Raw genomic sequence first — 18,497 nt, 5'->3', positions numbered from 1 at the left:
GTAACGGATTCTTTGCGTTAGGTGAGTCGTCAAGTTTGACAACACCTAAATTGATAAGTCCTTCTACTACCTTCTTGAAGGCCGTACAATTTTCTATCGAGTGCCCAGAAATTCCCGCATGATAATCACATTGCGCGTTCGTATCATACCATTTGGATACGGGGGTTGTAGAGGACTCAAGTAACGAGGAGCAACAACATGTGCATCGAATAAAGTCTGATACAACTCCTTGTATGACATCGGGATTGGCGTGAATTGGGGCTTTTCAGTAGTTTGCCTAGCTCCCGACTCTTGTCTTGATGATCCCTGTTGATTAGCAACCACTTTCTTTGGTGATTCACGGTAATTGACCTACCATAAGTATTCATATTATTCACTTCATTTTCTCTTTTCCTCGGGGGTGCCCTCCTATTATTTTCTCCTCCATCTATTTTTCCACTTTTAATGGCATGCTCAATCATTTCACCATTCATGATTATATCTGAGAAACTTCTTGAAGCGCTTCCCAACATGTGAGTGATGAACGGGGCTTTCAAATATTAATAAAAGCGTCGTCATCTCTTTTTCCAAAAGCGGTGGTTGCACCTGAACCGCCACCTCTCGCCACCTTTGCGCATATTGTCTGAAGCTTTCGTTCGATTTCTTCTCTAAATTTTGCAGAGTTATCCTGTCAGGCATCATTTCTGAGACATGATTGTATTGTCTCAAGAAAGCCTGTGCTAAATCCCTCCAAGTAGCAATTTTAGCTCGGCTCAGCTGATTGTACCACTTTGACGCCGCTCCCGTAAGACTTTCCTGAAAGCAATGTATTAATAATTGATCATTATTAATATGCCCCGTCATTCTTCTACAAAACATAGTAATATGGGATCCTGGGCAACTAGTCCCGTTGTATTTCTCGAATTCCGGCATCTTAAATTTGTAAGGGAGCACCAAGTCCGGAACCAAGCTCAGATCCTTTGCATCTGTTCCATAGCTTTCGATGCTTTCTATTGCCCTAAACTTCTCTTCTATCCATTTCCATTTCTCCTCAAATTGTTTTGGAAATTCCTCCTTCGCCTTGTCCTTTTTAACCATCTCGTCAAGATCTGGGACCGCAATATTATTCGGGCTATCACCGGGATTAAAGCCCGCTCCGGGTTGAAAATTCATTGGGATTGAAGCATCGCCTTGGAACTGCTGGGGTCTAACCGACACAGAGGGTCTCCGCGAATGCAGCTCAGTCTGTACTTGCGCATGCGGAGGCGTGAAACCTGGAGGATAAAGTGGTTCACCATTGTTTTCTTCTTCACTAACAATCACAGGACCTTTACCCTTATCTACTCCCTTCAATAATTACGTCATCTTAGCCACCAGATCATTTTGGGACTCCTCCATCTTTTGCACCATGTCACGCTGAATCTTTTCTATTTGCTCTTTCATTTGCGCCTGCAACTGGTCTTGCATTTCTTTTTGAAGTCGCTCTAGCTTCTCCAACCTTTGGTCCATAATTTTTGCCTTAGCTCGGGTGCCGTAACTTTGTTGGTTTTCCAGGTTAACTGAAATGATTTTATTCGATTAGGTTTTTTTTAATGGTCATTAATGCATATGATGTGATGCAATGCATGAAAAGAATGCAAAGAAAAAGAGGCACTGATTCTAATTCAACTTCATTAGAAAACTTTACTAGATAAAGAGCTTCTTTACATAAAATAGACTACATATACGGCTTTGCCCTCACACTCAAAGCCTTAACCTTTCTAAGAAGCCAAGCTAATTCTCGGCCCCTGTCCGACTCTGACTCATACTTCAAACTTAATAGATCAGCCTGAACCGCTAGAGTCTGCAGATGATCAGCTACTTCGCGCACTTGAGCCACCGCCTCTCCCATAATATAATCCCTTTCTCTAATCTGCTCTTGAGACCGACGGAATTGTCTTTGCCACTGCTCATTATTTCTTCCAGAAGCTCTATCCGGATTTCACTATTTTGCAATGCATTCTCTAGCCCTCCTATTTGTCCTTTTAATTCTTCAATTTTGTCTAAGCTCGCCCTTAATTCAACCGTAGCATTACGATTACAGTACTGGTGAAGCGATCTTTCTAGTTCAGTTATCCGGACCTTCAACTCCGTCTTCTCGTCTTGGCAAACTAGTAGACTCTTTCCCAAGGCGACTTCTCGAGCCCGAGTATCCTGAAATTTCTTTTCCCATTGATTAGCTCTCGTCTTTTCCTCCTGAATTTCTTGTCGCCATTGTTCTGGCGTTTTACCCAAGCCAGCAGTTCTTACCGACCTGCGCAACTTCTTGTAATCTGTCTTCAGGCTGTCTAAATCTTCTTCTGCTTTGTTCTTTCCTTTTCTCAATTTATCGGCCTCTAATCTTTGAATGTCCACATCTAGTCCTAACTGCATTTTTCTTCCTCTAGTTGTTCTATCTTCTTCCCCAATTCTAAACTCCTTTTTCAAATTCTTATTTGATGATTTCCATCTCAGAAGGCAAAACTTGTAAGCGTTCCTCTAAGGATCGAGCAGTTTCTGAATTTGACGCCGGGATGTCGTCGTTGATCCTTTGATCACGCCACTGACCATACTCGGGGGTAATTGTCGGACCCACGGCTAAGATCTTCATTCGACGAGTTTGGTTCCAGGCACTAGATATTTCTCGAACCTTCTTCTTGTAATTGTCCTCCCTATAGGAAAAATCACTATAAGCCAACCCCTGCGTTGCTGGTATGAATTGTCGTGATCTATACTGTCTTGATACGAGTAGAGGAGCATATCCGATAGCTCCCCATATCCCGAGTAGTGGAACCCAGTCAAAATCTCCACATCGGTACAATATCTCATCGGGAATTAACCAAGGAGCCCTCCATTCAATATCTTCATCCTGGAGATTCTGGAGTATCTCTATCCATTTTTCTTCTGAAATATCATCCCGTCTTGGCGTGGCCACCAATTCTCCTAGAGGGGAGTAGTTATCAGAGAATACCCGATAATAGACCTTTTCGACTTTCCAGAAGTGGCTATGGAACCATGCCAATAAGAGCTGCGCGCATCCAATAAACCTTCCCTCCCCTGCTTTTCGACACGCACTCAAGGATCTAAAAGTTTCAGCGAGTATTGCCGGAACCGGTGTAACCCCTTTACTAAGCCGATCGAACAAATCAGATACAGCCTCGTCTATGTGTCCTAAAGCTTTGGGGAAAACCACTAGTCCATAGATACCTAAAGCGAAGACATCAACCCTTTTCTTTAAGTCAGGATGTACAAGCACCAAGTCTCGCAAACTTTTCCAAGGAACACATTTACTGTCGCCCTTCTGTTGGATCCGGGCAGCGACCCACTGCTCGCTCATCCCAGTGATGTTCATTAATTTCTTTAACAACGGAGGGACACAAGCAGCTTTGGAATAAGCCTTGTCGACTTGAATCTTTGGGCACCGAAGCAAGGTCGTATACTCCTCCACAGTAGGCGTCAAATCTACCTTCCCAAAAGTGAAACAACTGTAGGCAGGATTCTAAAACTGAGCAAGGGCTCGGAATAAATACTTGTCCACTTTGACACTAAGTAGATAAGGTAAGTCACCGTAGTTACAATAGAACAGCTGCTTGGCCTCGACATCCCATTGATCCCAGACTTCTTTTATTTCTCGAAGGTCATTCTGGACTACACTGATACGGGTAAAATCCCACAATTCTGACACGTACCCTTCGGTAAGACTATCGCCTTTCTCCCGTTGTGTCGTTTCAGCCCATATTCGCACAGCCGCATTATCCTCTACTTTATCAACAAACCCCTTTTCCATAATAAGCTTTCTACCAAGAAACTGAACGCAAATCGACACCTCTTTTAGAATGAAGATGCCATGCAATCACAAACAAAGTAAATTAGCATTAAACACAGAATAAGATTTAAAATAAGCGACAATAAATACAACATTCATTTAGGTAAGCACTAAAAATTTGGAGTAGCTCTACCTAGGTCAGTTCCTATGGCTCATTACATGTGGTTTGGTTCTAAAGCAGGGTACCTGAACCAGCAAATTCCTCGATCCTCACCCATTATAGGCTCATATGGACCAAGTTCGATTCAGGGGGATACATTTCCCTATGGCCATGCGGAGATGAAAATCTCACGAAGACATAGGTACGGATATATCCCGAAAGCGATTCACTATCCTATGCGGAGGTGAAAACCTCACGAAGGCGTAGCTTCTCACTCCCACTTAAAGGTGTGACCAACGGTCATGCAATGCAATGCGGAAAGATACCAAAATTTAAACAAACAGAGCAAATATAAACCCCAATGGTGATGATTATGATAAAGACAGATAAAATGCGATGAAAGGATCGTAATTTTAAACCGAATTTTCAATTTTGACAGAAGACAAAAAGTAATCACCAAGTGGCTTGACCCTCTTATCAGTGTCCCCAGTGGAGTCGCCAAGCTGTTGACACCATTTTTTTGGATGAAAAAAACGGGATCGACTTGGGTTTTGAAAATGAAAAAGGGAGTCGCCACCAATTCTTTTTGAGGTGTGATTGGGTCACCTTGGAAAAAGGTTGTTTTTAATAAATAATTTAATTTTATTAAAACAACGGTTTTGGTCTACGAAATTTAGAAAATGGGTTCGGGAGTCGGTTACGTACGAGGAAGGATTAGCATCCTCGTAACGCCCAGAAATTGGTACCTAGTTGATTATTTAATGTCTCAATGTCGAAAATTGAGAACTTGAAAGAATTAAAAATACGATCCTTGTATTAAAATGAAAATTTTTGGAAAAAGAAATATATTTCACGTTAATCGAGAAAGAGAATCATATTCAGTAAGTTAGGACACAATGTCTCGAATTCTCGATACGCAAATGAAAAGTGCTTAAAAAGATCACGACCAGTAAGTTAGGACGCAATAGTTTTTAATTCCCAATGTTGTTTAAAACTTGAGTTTGAAAAGATTCGTGTAATAAAGTTTAAAAGAATATTCAATTGTTTAGATCAAATGAAGAAATCGCAACCCAATACGTTAGGGCACAATTTTTCAAAATATTAAACATTGAATATGGTATTTATTTCGAAAAATCCTCGTCTCGAGGAAACAACATGTCACATCCAATGCGTTAGGACACAACATATTGAATTCTCGATAACGAACTTTTTATCATTTTTAAAAAAGAGTAATCCCGATTATTTAAATTCAACGAAGAAAGTCGGAACCCAGTACGTTAGCGCTCGATTCTCTCGAAGATCCAAAATACCAAATATTACTTATTTTTAAAATTTTTCATTTTTGATAAATTTGAGTAAAAAATAGAAGCAAAATAATGATAATGATGACAATGTAAATGAGATAATACAAGCACAACTAAAATGAGCACCAAGTAAAATACGTAATAAACAAATCAAAGATACATGAAATAATAAATGAATAAAAAATCTAAAGCATTCCATAAAAATAATAAACGCTTCAATAAATGAATAAATAAATATCAAATATAACAATGATAACAATATGAATTATAAAAATGAAATATTTATGTATGTGCATCTATATATTTAAATTATAAATTATATGAAGGTATATATATCTATATATACATAAAAAACAAATACGCATATCTATGTATATATATATAAAAATTATAAAGCATAAAGAACATAAGTATATACATATATGTAAAAACGTATGTTAATATACGTATATATATATAACAAAATATGAAAAATGGTACAAATAAATAAATAAAATGCAATAATAATGATAATAATAATAATAAACTCAATAATAAATAAAATGATAGGATTAAACTGAAAACAAAACAAAATACCAGGGGAGAAATCAAAATAAGATAAGGCCACAAGATCGATTTGCGATGCACGCAGAAGAAGGGGGATCGATTGAGCAAATTTCCCCAACCTTATGCGCAGTGCTCCGCACTGGACTAAATCGAAACGCATAAAAAGCAAATAGCCAAATTTAAAATTTTGAATGGGACCAGATCGCGCCATATTGCATGAACAGAGGGACCGGATGTGCAAATAGTCCCTCCGAGCCAGAACGCGCGGATCTTAGACCCGTTAGGGACGGGTTTTCGGGTCTTATAAAAATAAAAGGAAAGAAAAAAAACTAAATCATACATCATTTTAAAAAAAAACAGAGACACCCTCTGGTTCTCTCTCCCTGCCACAGCCCTTAAACCCAGGCCACCGTCTCCGACTCCAAGGCCAGTGGCCGGAGTTACGCGAGAACGGCCCCTTTGCCTTCCCTTTTTGAAGCGTCCCCGAAGGCTAAGCCTTCTCAGCCGCAAGACCAAAAGGAAAAGGGATGAGATGCCCCTTTCGGTTCGAATCCAACGACGGCGAGGGTGGGGTTCCGACACCAGCCCGTCGAAGCGGTAAGGTATTTCTCCTCTCCCTTTTAACTTCTTTTTCTTTGTTGAACGAATGTAAAAAATATAAACAGAAAAATAAAAATAAACAATAAATGAAGAATAAATTAAATAAGAAACAAGAACAGAGAAGAATCAATCGGAGTCAACCTTTTGATCTGTTTTTCCCTTTTTTTGATTCAAAAAACGTTGTCCCCCCTCTTTTTACAGAGATATTGTTTTTGCTTTTATATCCCATTTACATTGTATTTTAGTTGTATTCTTTGCATTATCTGTTGTGTGCTCCGACTTTCTCTGCCATTTTGCAGGTGTTGATGAAGCTAGGCACGGTGGGTGGCGATGGGACAAGGCAGACGGCAGAGGGAGGGATGCGGCGCTAGGTTTGGCTAGGGTTTCGTTTTTCTGAAACCCTAGTTGGGTTTTTAGGGGGAATTGGGCTCGGGTTTTGGGTTAGGTTTTAGATGGGTTTGGTTTATTTTGTAATTGGGCTTGTAACGGGTAGTGGGCCACCGGGTAAATGGGCCTGCAACAACTACTACACATGACACCCTTCGTATTGTCGACTGTGTGGCACAATGGGACAAGTGGGTACCTTTTATATATAATCCCAAAACATGAGGGATAAAGGATCCTTTTCTTTCCCCAAAGAAAACCTAAGTATTTCTGTCACACCCAGACTTGTTAAAGTCTTAAGTTATGTGGGGGACTTGCGTATTAAATTGAAAAGTTTTCTAATCTAGAGGATTCTTTTTACAAATAAGCGTTTTTGGCAGGCTAGTTGAGAAAAAAAATGAATTTTAACTTTAGTCTGGTACTTAAGAATTAGATAGTCCTTAGTGGGAGATAGGATGATTAATATTATTCCAGGTGGTTGTTGATTTGATATTGATGATGTGCAAGAGGATTATATATAAGAGAGGTGTTATTCTCCAAAATTGTTCTTTCATTTTTTTGATCTTTCTTCATCTTTCCTCTGGTTTGCCATAGAAGAGAGGAGGCTTACAGAGCGTTTTTGCATGGATGAAGAGTTAGAGGTTTGAGACTTAGAAACTGGAAATTTCATAAGCTGGTAAGCTTATTAACCTTTCTATGCTAACGAATTTAAGAAAAGGAAATAAGGTTAAGGATTTTAGTCATACATCGAATTTGTTCTGTTAATTATTTAAATAGCATTTGCATGTAAGTAAAATATGATTCTTATGATGATGAATTATCTTTACTGGAATTCTAAAATGGTGGTTATGTTTGTAAACTGTCGGAGGCTCATGTAGCAAGGGAGAAGCGTATTAGATGGATTTGACGTCAACTTTCAGGTAAGTTTTTGGACTCAGGTCTTAAATGAATGTATCTTGTGTCATTAATACTGAATATGTTTGAATTAGTGTTTTACCAATGGTGAATCAACTTGTGACGAAGTGATAATGTCTTGTGTGTGCATGTGTTGTTAAATGCAAATATCGTTTGGTTGTGAGCCTAATCATGATTGGATAGACAAGTGGTTTAGCGTGATGTATATTGCTTAATGAGATGTAACTGTATGGTGAGTAAATATGAATATGATGCATAGATAGAATGATGGATATGGGACACATTATATGATAAATAGTATTTATTGGCTAATTATTTATGTGATGTGCATGTTAATTACAACTGTGGCTTTGCGGAGGTTCGAATGGACATGCATAGAGATCACATATGCATTTATTTTTACTATGGCTTTAAGGGAGGTTCGGTTAGACTGAGCTATTAAAGAGTTCAGATTTGTATAGGGAAAGGTGCGCACCAGTATATGAGAGCCCTTTATCGGACGTTTGAGTGCCCCTCGTGGGATGTATGAGAGCCCTTTATGGGACGAATGGAAGACCATGGCCATGGAAGTCTATGAGTACTATTTGATATGTAGAAGCCCGTTAGGACCATTTAAATGTGGAAGTCCGTCAGGAATGTCTTAAATGGGGAAGTTCGTTAGGACTATCGTAAAAGTGGAAATTTATCAGGGTTATATTACAAATGGGATTTTGCACGAAATGATCCGCTTGTATGAGTCTGCCAAGAATGAGTTCATTTTCTAGAAATCCATTACTATATGCGACCTATCTGTTTATGTGAAACCGTATAAGAAAGATATGAAAGTTCGCCACGACTATGTCATATGTATGATTCCACAAATAGGGGATTCATTGTTAAGAATCTGCCCACAAGTTATCTGTTTCAAAGAGATAACCACCAGGAGTGGACTATCTGATTGTGAAACAGAGGCAAAATGATAAGTATTGACCGATCTGTCTACTTGATTGGGATGAGTAGGCTTTCTATATTTAGCTGTAAGGGTATCTTCTTTATGGATCCAAGAGGATCGTAATACGAGTTTGATTTCAATAAGACAAATCGCTCTTAACAACCCGCAACAGAGATTATTCGCCAAGAATGGCCTTATGTGAATATCTGTAATCATTGGTGCAATGTGTGCTATGGGAATTATTTATGGATTATCTTTTCCAAGTTCACAAAGTAAGAATCTGCGAGGATTTCCCTTTTGAGGAAATAGATGCATAAGAAAATATGAAGGAAATTAATGAAAAATAGAATTACTAGGGGGAATCCGCCAAGAAATCATTCACTATTAGATCAGTATGCTGGTAATGTATCTATCAGATCTCATCGGTGGAAGTTGTATGTATACTATGCTTAGTATAACTAATTATGAAATCTTCCACTTCCAAGTCATCAACAACATATCAACTACAATCAAATATGATGGATTGTTCTTCAGTTTGCAAGAATAAATAAGTAATGGTAACACTAAAGGAAATTTGTCAAGTTTGAGTAGTTCAATGTATATGATGTAATTAATAGGACAATAAGATTGGCGTACTACCCTAATACGAGCAAGGCAATCGTGAAGCCCCAATGAAGTGCAAACATGTTAGCGTTGTGTCAAAAATGTATGAAAACTCATTAAATTCGTTAGAACTTACTTGTGTTATTATGTGTTGTAGGTGAATAGGGGATTTTGAGAGTTTGAGAATAGACCAAGCCAAAGTTCATCATGCAACGACAGATTTGTTTCTTAGTTGTAATATGCATACATCGGGGCGACCCAGAGGCGAAGTCTCAGGGTCTTTGTTGTAAATGAAATTTAGTGGTCAAAATACAAATTTTTAATACTAAGTGATTATTTTAATAAATTAAAGTTTACTTTGGTGAAGTTGTTGTATAATAAATTAAAGTTTTATCATCGACATAGATTCTTGAAAATTTTGAATTTACTTACTAGTTGTATCAAATATATTCTTTGCCTTCATTCTTTTATTATTGCGGATCATAATATTGAAAGTATCAGTTACATTTTAAATTGGTATGTGGCATCCTATAGTTTGGACACGATGATTAGGTTGAGTAAGGGGTGTTAAAATTTCCCCCTACTATCTCCTTCTTCCTCCGCTCTTAACCTCATCTTTTTCATATTTTCAATTCGTCTTTATTTTAAAAACCCAAAAATATAGATATGTAAGAAAATTTCGTGTTTTCACCTTTTTTTTTTCACCAAAACTCACTACCGCTAACCCTTTGGGTTCTTGATATGTTATTTCTCGCTGACTACTCTCTTTAAAACTTAATTTTGAAACCCTATATTTTTTGGATCATATTCTTCAAAAATTTTAGTTTATTATTTTATTTTTGTTGATTTCGTGTTGAGATTTTTGCTTTTGAGAACTACCTTTTTCATTTTTTTTATGCTAAGACTATTTTCAAAATAAATATTTTGAAGGTATTCAGAACATGCCTAGAACAACTATACATAGGGGCTATTGAATGGTTATTTCAGGACTTTATTGGTTGTCGCACAAAGCCTAAAATGCCCCAGTTATCCCCACATGAAATAATTTCAACCCTCAATTTGAAAATGAGTGAAAAAGAAAGGAAGAAAAATAAGAGAAGGAAAATAAAGAAATAAAAGGAAAAAGGGAAAGGAAAGTTAAAATAATTTAAAAAAAAGAAATAATTTCACTCAAAAGAAAATATTTAGGGATTAGTTATACAATTTAACCTAAAATGTCGTCTAAAATGATAATATTAATGTGCCATATCATTTTGTCATTATACTCTTAATGGGAGTTAACGACTGAGTGACATAACATAATATGTCAATAACGTTAATGATCATATAATAATGTTTTAAAGTTCAATGATCAAAATATAATATTAATCAAAGATAAATGAAACTTTAGTATATTGAAGCACAAAACAACTTGTATCAAACATTTTTATAAGATTGGGTATAGAATGAAAATGAGAACCCCAACAAGCATCTTTAGCTCACTTTAAAATGCCAACTTGGTTTGCACCTTTTCTATAATTAAAAACTTATTAATAGCTAACATATCTACAATTTTAGCTTCTTGAGCAACTTGTTTGCAGGAGGCATTAGCAAAATTTATAATGAAACTCAAATTATTGAAAAACACATGAACAAAATGCACCTCTCTAGTTGCAACAACAAAAGCAAATTGTAGGTAATGGTTTAGACAATGCATAATGTAAGCAGCAGGACAATCAGTAAAGGATAATGCTTGCAGTCCTTTACATTCCCTGCATATATTACTAGCCCTATTGTAACTTTGACAATGATATTCTGGAAATCAAGACTATGACAAGAAACAGTAACATGTATTTCATTCTTAAGAGATCAAACAAAAACTCTCTCATAAATCCATCCCTATCAACAAAATTTAAAAACAAGAGTTATTTGTCTTCTTTTCGACTCAATCAGGAGCTTCATCAATAATGATGCAAAATTTTGAATCTCCAATATCTTAACTCTTCTTCTTTCTCATTTTATTCATATTTTAAAATTTTAATGATTCACATTTTTATATCATTGTTCGATTAGTATAAGCAATGCAAACAAAGAAAGCCATATAACATTTATTTTAACAATCCAATGACTTAAACGAAAAATTTTAAATAATTTAATGACCAAATTATAACTTATTTTAGTTAAGTGACCAAAACGAAAACTTAATCATAATTTAGTGCCCAATGGTGTAATTTATCCAAATTTTTATGTATGTTTAATGTTATTATTAATTTATGTTTCAAAAAAGTTCCAACATATTTCCATCCGCCCATAATTTAAACAAGTGTCAACAAAGCATTGAAACCATAGGATGTTTTGATCCCCTTCGGACAATAGACCCAACTCTAAATTCTGCTTTGAACATATTAAGGCATTACGGTCAACTAAATTATCAGGAATAGGGTTAAATTTTGTTTTATGCATCATTGTTTCAAGCTATAGGAACCGTAGATTAGGCACTAAATATAGGTGGTATACCTGCCTTATCTTGTCTTCACATATCTTTGGGCGTGCTATGGATATATATGCTTTTGAGGCCAATACTTGAAGACTGTGAGATAACAATGAAATCTATACCTGCATTTATGTCGTTTTTTAGGCCAAATTTGACAAACAGACCCCACTGTCTTAAAGCAGTCTACTAGTATTAAAGGGGATAGATATATTTGATAAGAGTACGACCCTCAGCATCAATAATAGGCACTACTGCTAAGTGACATAAACACAAGATTCCATCTAATTGTTCAAACCATAAGAGTCTTTGATGCTCTTACTCATAATGCCTAGGCTCACAAACCTTGACTATAATATCTGTGTGCGTATTTCATCCGGTGGTTCTCTGTTTAGTAGTTGATAAAGTTGCTTAGGCTACTTTATTTGGCAACCTGTTGCAAGAAACAATGACACCCACGTTCTCAATATAAGTACAATCACGAGGGTGAACAGACAATCCTCTGACACTTGTAACTCAGGATCAAACCGCCAATGACCTTGCTATTTTCTTTAGAGGTGGTCATGGTCTTTAAACAAAGTACCGCAGGAGTTTCTACAACAGGAGAAGTTAGGTGAAAATACATGTTTGTTGAACCATAATTTATTGGGGATCAGTTCTAATTTCTAAGTTGACACATGGTAAAATTATATCCCAGGAGGGGGTTTAAGAATCTTGAGAGAGAGTTTGTTGAAGAAAATCAACTGCTTTAGAGGTGTGCAATAAGCTTCAAAGCTTTGAAAGTATGTGAGTATATCATAGGATCTACAACAGTCTATGAAAGATTGACTGGTTCACCACATAGTTGCTCCAATTCACTTTCCAAAAGTTTGAACAAATTTGCTTTAGTTCGTCGATACACCCAAGCTTGAGTATCATGATCCCAGTCAAATCTAGATGGACCACTGCACAGAGAACATTACATGAAGATAAAAAATGATAATTCGTCAAAACAGACAGAAACATGATTGCCGCAAAGAAATTGGGTAAACACACACACAAGCACTTTCTTTTGAACTGCCGGTAGTTAAACATTGTTGTCAACTAAAGTCCAAACATAAAATCAGATGAATATTAGAAAAATCATCTTCTACATCTAAGCGATTCCATTTAATAGTAAAATGTCAATGTAGAAAAAAAAATCAAATAAAGGGTTCAAAGCAGTTGGAATGTAACTAAGTAGTTCAAGAAAAGGAGAAAATGTCACCACTGGTAAATATATCTGTTTCTCTTAAAATAGGTGGAACTTGATTCCCTACAATTCCTACCCTCATTTTTCATCTAAAGAAAAAAAAATTGCATGTAGGAAGGTTCAAACTTTTTCCTGCCTTGTGGTGCATCACTCTAAAGGGCAAGCAAGAAAAAGGAAATGGCAACTGAAGTTGATAAATCAGAGATAATATGATATGATGCCAACATTAACCGGCCACTCTTTATAGGCTAAAGAGCAGTATGGTTTTAAGTTCAAAATGATATGCTAGTTATATATATATATTGAATGTTTACAGATGTTCGTGAAGAACGTTGATTTAAAATCACTAAAGTGTTCTACATTTCTCTTTGTTTTCCTTCAAGAAAATATACAGTTTTAGTTTGAAAGTTTTGAGCAAACGCCTCAGGAAATAACTAACAAAGGCCTCTTCAGAAGGCATCTTTTAGTTGCATAGCTGCTTTATTTTACAAATATGCACCCATGAATGATCTCGAAAACTCGGACTCAGCTAGTCCAGCACTTTTATTCATACAAAACCTGATATATTTTCTTTCTATCTTACAAAATAATCACCAGCTGAAATCTACATGAATGGTTTGAAAACATAATAACATTTTTCTGGAAACTAACGCAACTTTTCATGTATACATCTGAAGTCTTAGTTAATAGACAAGTGAAAATTACAATGTGTCAAAGACTAAATGAGGAATCAAGTCCAGCTCAAGGAAAGACAAATATAAACAAAACAGCACCTTCAATTCCAAAGAAGACAATGCCATATCCAGGATTTCACAAAACCAAATAATAAAGAAGAATAAGAAACAATGATACCTTATAGGTGAAGATAACCAAATTTGTCGATTAGGGGTCTGCTTATTCATCACATAGGTGCCCAGAGCCCCAAGTTTTAGTGTCAATACTTCATTCTACTAAATCCAAGCAAATATGTTAACTTCCACAAAGAAGCCAAGTAATTTCCAAAGCCAACAATCAAGTTTTTTTAACACTTACCCCATAATCTACATCGAAACCATCCATGTCAACAATATCACCATATTCCTGTCACAAACCCAAAACTAAATTTAAAATAAAAATAATAATTTAAATGAAAAAAAAGGTTAACTTACCTCTAATTTTTCTTGAAGGTCATGGATTGTAGAATTAGCTATTCTATGAAATTCATCTTCCGGCAAAACCGAACTGTTACAACAATAAGCATTAGGGGAAAAAAGGGTCATACTTAAAATGATTTTATAATCAAAATTTAACGGATGACTCGAAAGATGGTGTATTTACCGATAATCAATGGGAGCAGGTCCCTGAGAATCCTGGGGGAGATTAAGAGGGTCGGAGCAGAAGCTTCTAGAAGAGGCGAATGGCCAAGGAGAAACGTTGATCCTGGAAGCATTTCGAAGAAGAAAAAGAAGACGAGAAGAGCGGAGGGGTGGGGAAGGCGAAAGCGAAGGAGATAAGAGAAGTTTAGAGATTCGCCTGAGAAGGGTTAACCTGGAAGCCATTGTCATCGATCTACTCTGCTAATCGCTAGTCCAAAAGAGGAAAGACTCAAATGCTAGTTGGGCTTCCTTTGTGTGTGTTGGGTTGGGCCTAATATATTGTAATCATAAAAAAATATTTCATAAATTAATATTATAATTTAGGTAATTCATTAATTTTACAAAATTTTAAATATTTTGTTAAATTCTTAAAGAATTTGGTGATTAGGTTGGTGGTGAAGGATGTTCATAAATTCAAATTTATATTAATTCCATAAAATAATATTATTTCGCACAGAATAAATCCTGTAGAATATAAACAACACTCTTTTTCAAGTAGAAGAAGAAAACATCAAAGCCATTGATGAATTTCTAACAAATAGATGTTAAGATGCTGAACCAAAATTTTCTTAAGAAAAGTAGTATCCCAAAAGGACCTGATTTGATTTATTTTAGCAAAGCAACCCACTTTTTTGCATGCTATTTAACGGTTTTAAATTTTTGATACGTCTCTCTCTTTTCTTTTTCTTTTTCTTTTTTAATATTTTAATATATTTTATATGACATTTGTTGATCGTGAAATCTAATAACTCTACTAATGGTGTACCAAATATTTTTCCATAATAAATGGGCTAGTATTTGGTACACTTGCGGCTTTAAAAAATTGTCCACACGGCCTAGCACACGAGCGTGTGGTTGGCCATGTGACCCAAGTTAGAGAGTTACACAGGCATGGACATGGGCTGGGACACGGCTGTGTGCCTTACATCGAACACCCACACGGCCTGACCACACTGGCGTGTGTCCCCTGTACCTTGGAAAAATTTTGAGATCTTGAGAAAAATTCTCTAAGTTCCTAATTTAGTCCCGACTTGTTTCTAAAGCATAAATTGGGTCTCAAGGGCCCATTCAAGGGACATTATGATTGAATATGTTTGATTGTGGTCATGAATAGTAAATGATATGTGTAAACTATTTTTAAATCTGTAAACTCTAGTAATGCTCCGCAACCTTATTCCAGTGACGGATATGAGTTAGGGGTGTTACAGTACTAACATATGTTTAAAGCTTGATTTGGTAGTATTAGGGTTTTGTTATGGCCTATGAGAGTGCAATTTGAAGTGTTTAGGTTGGAATTAAAAATGGGTGAGCAAGTGGCCTTGAAATGGCCAATTTTCGTCCACATGGGCAAAGACACGGGCACGTGTCTCAGTTGTGTGTGACACACGGCCTAACACATAGGTGTGTGGTCTGACCATGTGTCCCTTGCATCCTTAAAATGGAGAAACAAAATGCCCAGGTTTTTTGCACATGGCCTAGCGCATAGGCCTAGCACGTGGGCGTGTAGTCTGGCCTTGCACCTTAATTTTACAAGTTAGTATGCTCACATGGCCTAGCACACGGGCATGTGGCTTGGTCGTGTGACCCAAGTCAGAGAGTTACGCGGGCATAGACATGGGCTGGGACACGGTCGTGTGCCTCATTTCGAATGCCCACACAGCCTAAGACACGGGTGTGTCTTTTGGCCGTGTTAGCCACATGGTCTGGCCACACAGGCGTGTGTCCCCTGTACTTAAGAAAAATTTTAAAATTTTGCGAAAAATTCTCTGAGTTTTTAGTTTAGTCCCGATTCATTTTTAACGTGTAATTTGGTCCTCGAGGGCTCATATAAGGGACAATATGAGTGCTTATGATTAGTTTCTAATATGAATGTTAAATGATATAAAATATTTGTATTTGATCGAAAAAGTTCGATAATGCTCTATTACCCTATTCCGGCACCGGATTAGGGTTAAGGGTGTTACATTCTCACTCCACTGATAATGGACAGAATAATTACTCTTATTTTAACAGTTTTCTTCCATCGGCCTTAAACCAAAGAGTGACTTTCAAGTTATCTATATATAATTATATAATAGATTATGGTGCACTCACAAGTCACAATGTGAGCAGAAAATATATGTAACAATTTAAAAAAAAAACTGATCTACTTATCAAATATGACTTTAGTTTTTAATCCTAATATTTTGTGTTTTTAATCGTAATAGTTTTTAATCATACTTTTCGATAATCTTATTATATAAATTTTTTATTTTGATTCATATGTGCATTGATGTGTTTTTATCACTGCACTTTGTACGCTTGTATCGACTTGTAATGTTCATGTTACTAAGTATTTGTTCACTCGAGATTACTTGATGTGACTAAGGTTGGGGGGCCATGAATGTCGCAACCCCTTGACAGAGGGGGAGCCGGGATGACTGCGCCAGGGAGTGAATTCGCCGGAGTTGACGAGCTGGAGATGTCAACGATATGTTGATTGCTGGAATTGACGAGCAGTGTGCAGGAGCTTCACGGGGTGTTAAAGTCAGGTGGAAGTCGTTGCTTCTTTTCCTTTTAGTCAAGCTAATTATTTTGAATGTTCAACCACCCTCGTTTTCCTAGAATTATTAAGGACTACGCCAGGAATTTTTATCTGAATTTATGTGCTTTGCTAGAGACTCGCATCAGTGGGCGAAGACTAGTGGGATATGGCTTGTTTAGAAGGTGTTGTATTTTATTTAATAACTCAATGGATAATTTATCATAATTATTCAAAATAATAACTTTATATAATTTAATTGAATAATGAAGTGAAGTACTTGTTACTACATGTAGTCACTCAGCCAATAAAGGTAAGGGTTATTCTTGTTGTCAAGAGATTAAAAAATTTGTCAAGAATGGGATTCGAACCCATGCCCTTTCGGACCAGTACCTGAAACTGGCGCCTTAGACCAACTCGGCCATCTTGACTTGAGCCCAATATCTTGCTTGCAAATAACTTGTATGTTTTTAACCTTTTTTCGAAAAAGGAAGTAAATAGCCGATAGGTAACTGGACTTGGTATTTCGTAGCCTATATGTGTCTTTTAGCATAAAAATCCAACGCATTGATAAAAAAATATAATATGAATATGTAAGTATATTAAATTATAGGTAAACTACATCCATTATCACTCTAAAATAAGTTTATCTTACTTTGATCATTCTAAATTTTTTTCTTAATATAGTTACTCTAATTAAGGTAATTGTTCAAATTAGTCATTACCATTAAAAATTTCGTTAATTCACTAACGGATTGTTGATATGGTGCATTAACTAATTGTGTCACTAAACCTAGAGACCTATTTATAATTAGCCCAAAACACTTTGTTTTTATTTTGTTGTTGTTTCTCTTCTTTTGCCTCTTTTTCTGTTGGTTTTTTAGTTTTGGTTTTTTAAAATGACATAAACATATTTGCATTATGAATACCTCCATAACATCGACAACATTACGAATCAGCTTAACTAGAATCCATTCGTCTTTATACCAAATTTGGAGTATAGTAACCTCATCATCTTGCGAAAGTAATGCTCCTATATCTAAATCAGAGTGAGGGCTAAAAAATATACTTATATACATAACTAACAAATAAAAAAATCACAAAGTTAAGCACTATTACTAACCTATCTCTTCTACAAGTTCCCCTTAAAACTCACAACACTAACTTCTTTTTTTACCGTTTGCAAAGTGGGGGAGTAAGGACGACTGTGTTTTATAAGAAGGGGGACAAAAAATTTCTTTTTGGAGTCACGCCCGTGCCCGACTAGTTAAGAGCGGTTTCACCACCCTATTGAGTGGCACCCCGGTCGTTGATGTGACTTGTCAATCACGACAATTGACCCTTACACACATGACAACTTGTTTTTAACTTTTAAATCGATGCCATCAACAACGGCAACACCAATATTTTCCTCGGTATTTCTTCAGTATTTCGTGTTAATACACACCACTTAAAAATAATAATTTTTTTCAGCTGGAACGATTTGCTCATGAAGGATGTACTGTTGGGGTCAATGTCACCTGACAACATAGCGTGACCGAGTTTTATTGTTCAAAACATATTATTTTCGTAAATAATCTACAACTAGCCTCAAGATTATGACACCTCTAAGCAAAATTGTGCAAAACTTACAAAGAAAATACGACATTTATCATTTACAAATTTATGAAAGGTTAAAATATGTCATAAGTTATATTTTTTGAAAATTTTAGAA

At 36.3% G+C, this 18,497-nt stretch overlaps 1 protein-coding gene and 1 non-coding gene across 2 annotated transcripts; both read right to left on the bottom strand.

The window, feature by feature from the left end:
• Nucleotides 1-12,074: 12,074 nt before the first annotated feature.
• Nucleotides 12,075-14,513, bottom strand: LOC107909316 (frataxin, mitochondrial). The gene is made up of 5 exons (XM_016836796.2): nucleotides 14,225-14,513; nucleotides 14,056-14,128; nucleotides 13,940-13,987; nucleotides 13,760-13,854; nucleotides 12,075-12,620 (listed from the first exon to the last, which is right to left on the bottom strand). Exons 1-5 carry the CDS (start codon nucleotides 14,449-14,451, stop codon nucleotides 12,491-12,493), a joined length of 573 nt encoding a protein of 190 aa, XP_016692285.1. The 5' UTR covers nucleotides 14,452-14,513; the 3' UTR covers nucleotides 12,075-12,490.
• Nucleotides 14,514-17,133: 2,620 nt separating this feature from the next.
• Nucleotides 17,134-17,214, bottom strand: TRNAL-CAG (transfer RNA leucine (anticodon CAG)). Its single transcript has one exon. It is a non-coding gene; the product is annotated as a tRNA-Leu (tRNA).
• Nucleotides 17,215-18,497: the final 1,283 nt, after the last annotated feature.

The sequence above is a fragment of the Gossypium hirsutum genome, chromosome D02 (assembly GCF_007990345.1).
Source record: "Gossypium hirsutum isolate 1008001.06 chromosome D02, Gossypium_hirsutum_v2.1, whole genome shotgun sequence".
NCBI classification, from domain to species: Eukaryota; Viridiplantae; Streptophyta; class Magnoliopsida; order Malvales; family Malvaceae; genus Gossypium; species Gossypium hirsutum.
This window is presented reverse-complemented; position numbering and strand designations above follow the sequence as displayed.

Excerpts from the sequence above, each read along its gene's own strand:
- LOC107909316 (XM_016836796.2), bottom strand. The coding sequence starts at position 14,451 with ATGACAATGGCTTCCAGGTTAACCCTTCTCAGGCGAATCTCTAAACTT. Across the intron at positions 14,129-14,224 it reads CCTGCTCCCATTGATTATCG|TTCGGTTTTGCCGGAAGATG; the intron begins GTAAATACACCA and ends TTGTTGTAACAG. Across the intron at positions 12,621-13,759 it reads TGGTTATCTTCACCTATAAG|TGGTCCATCTAGATTTGACT; the intron begins GTATCATTGTTT and ends TTCTCTGTGCAG.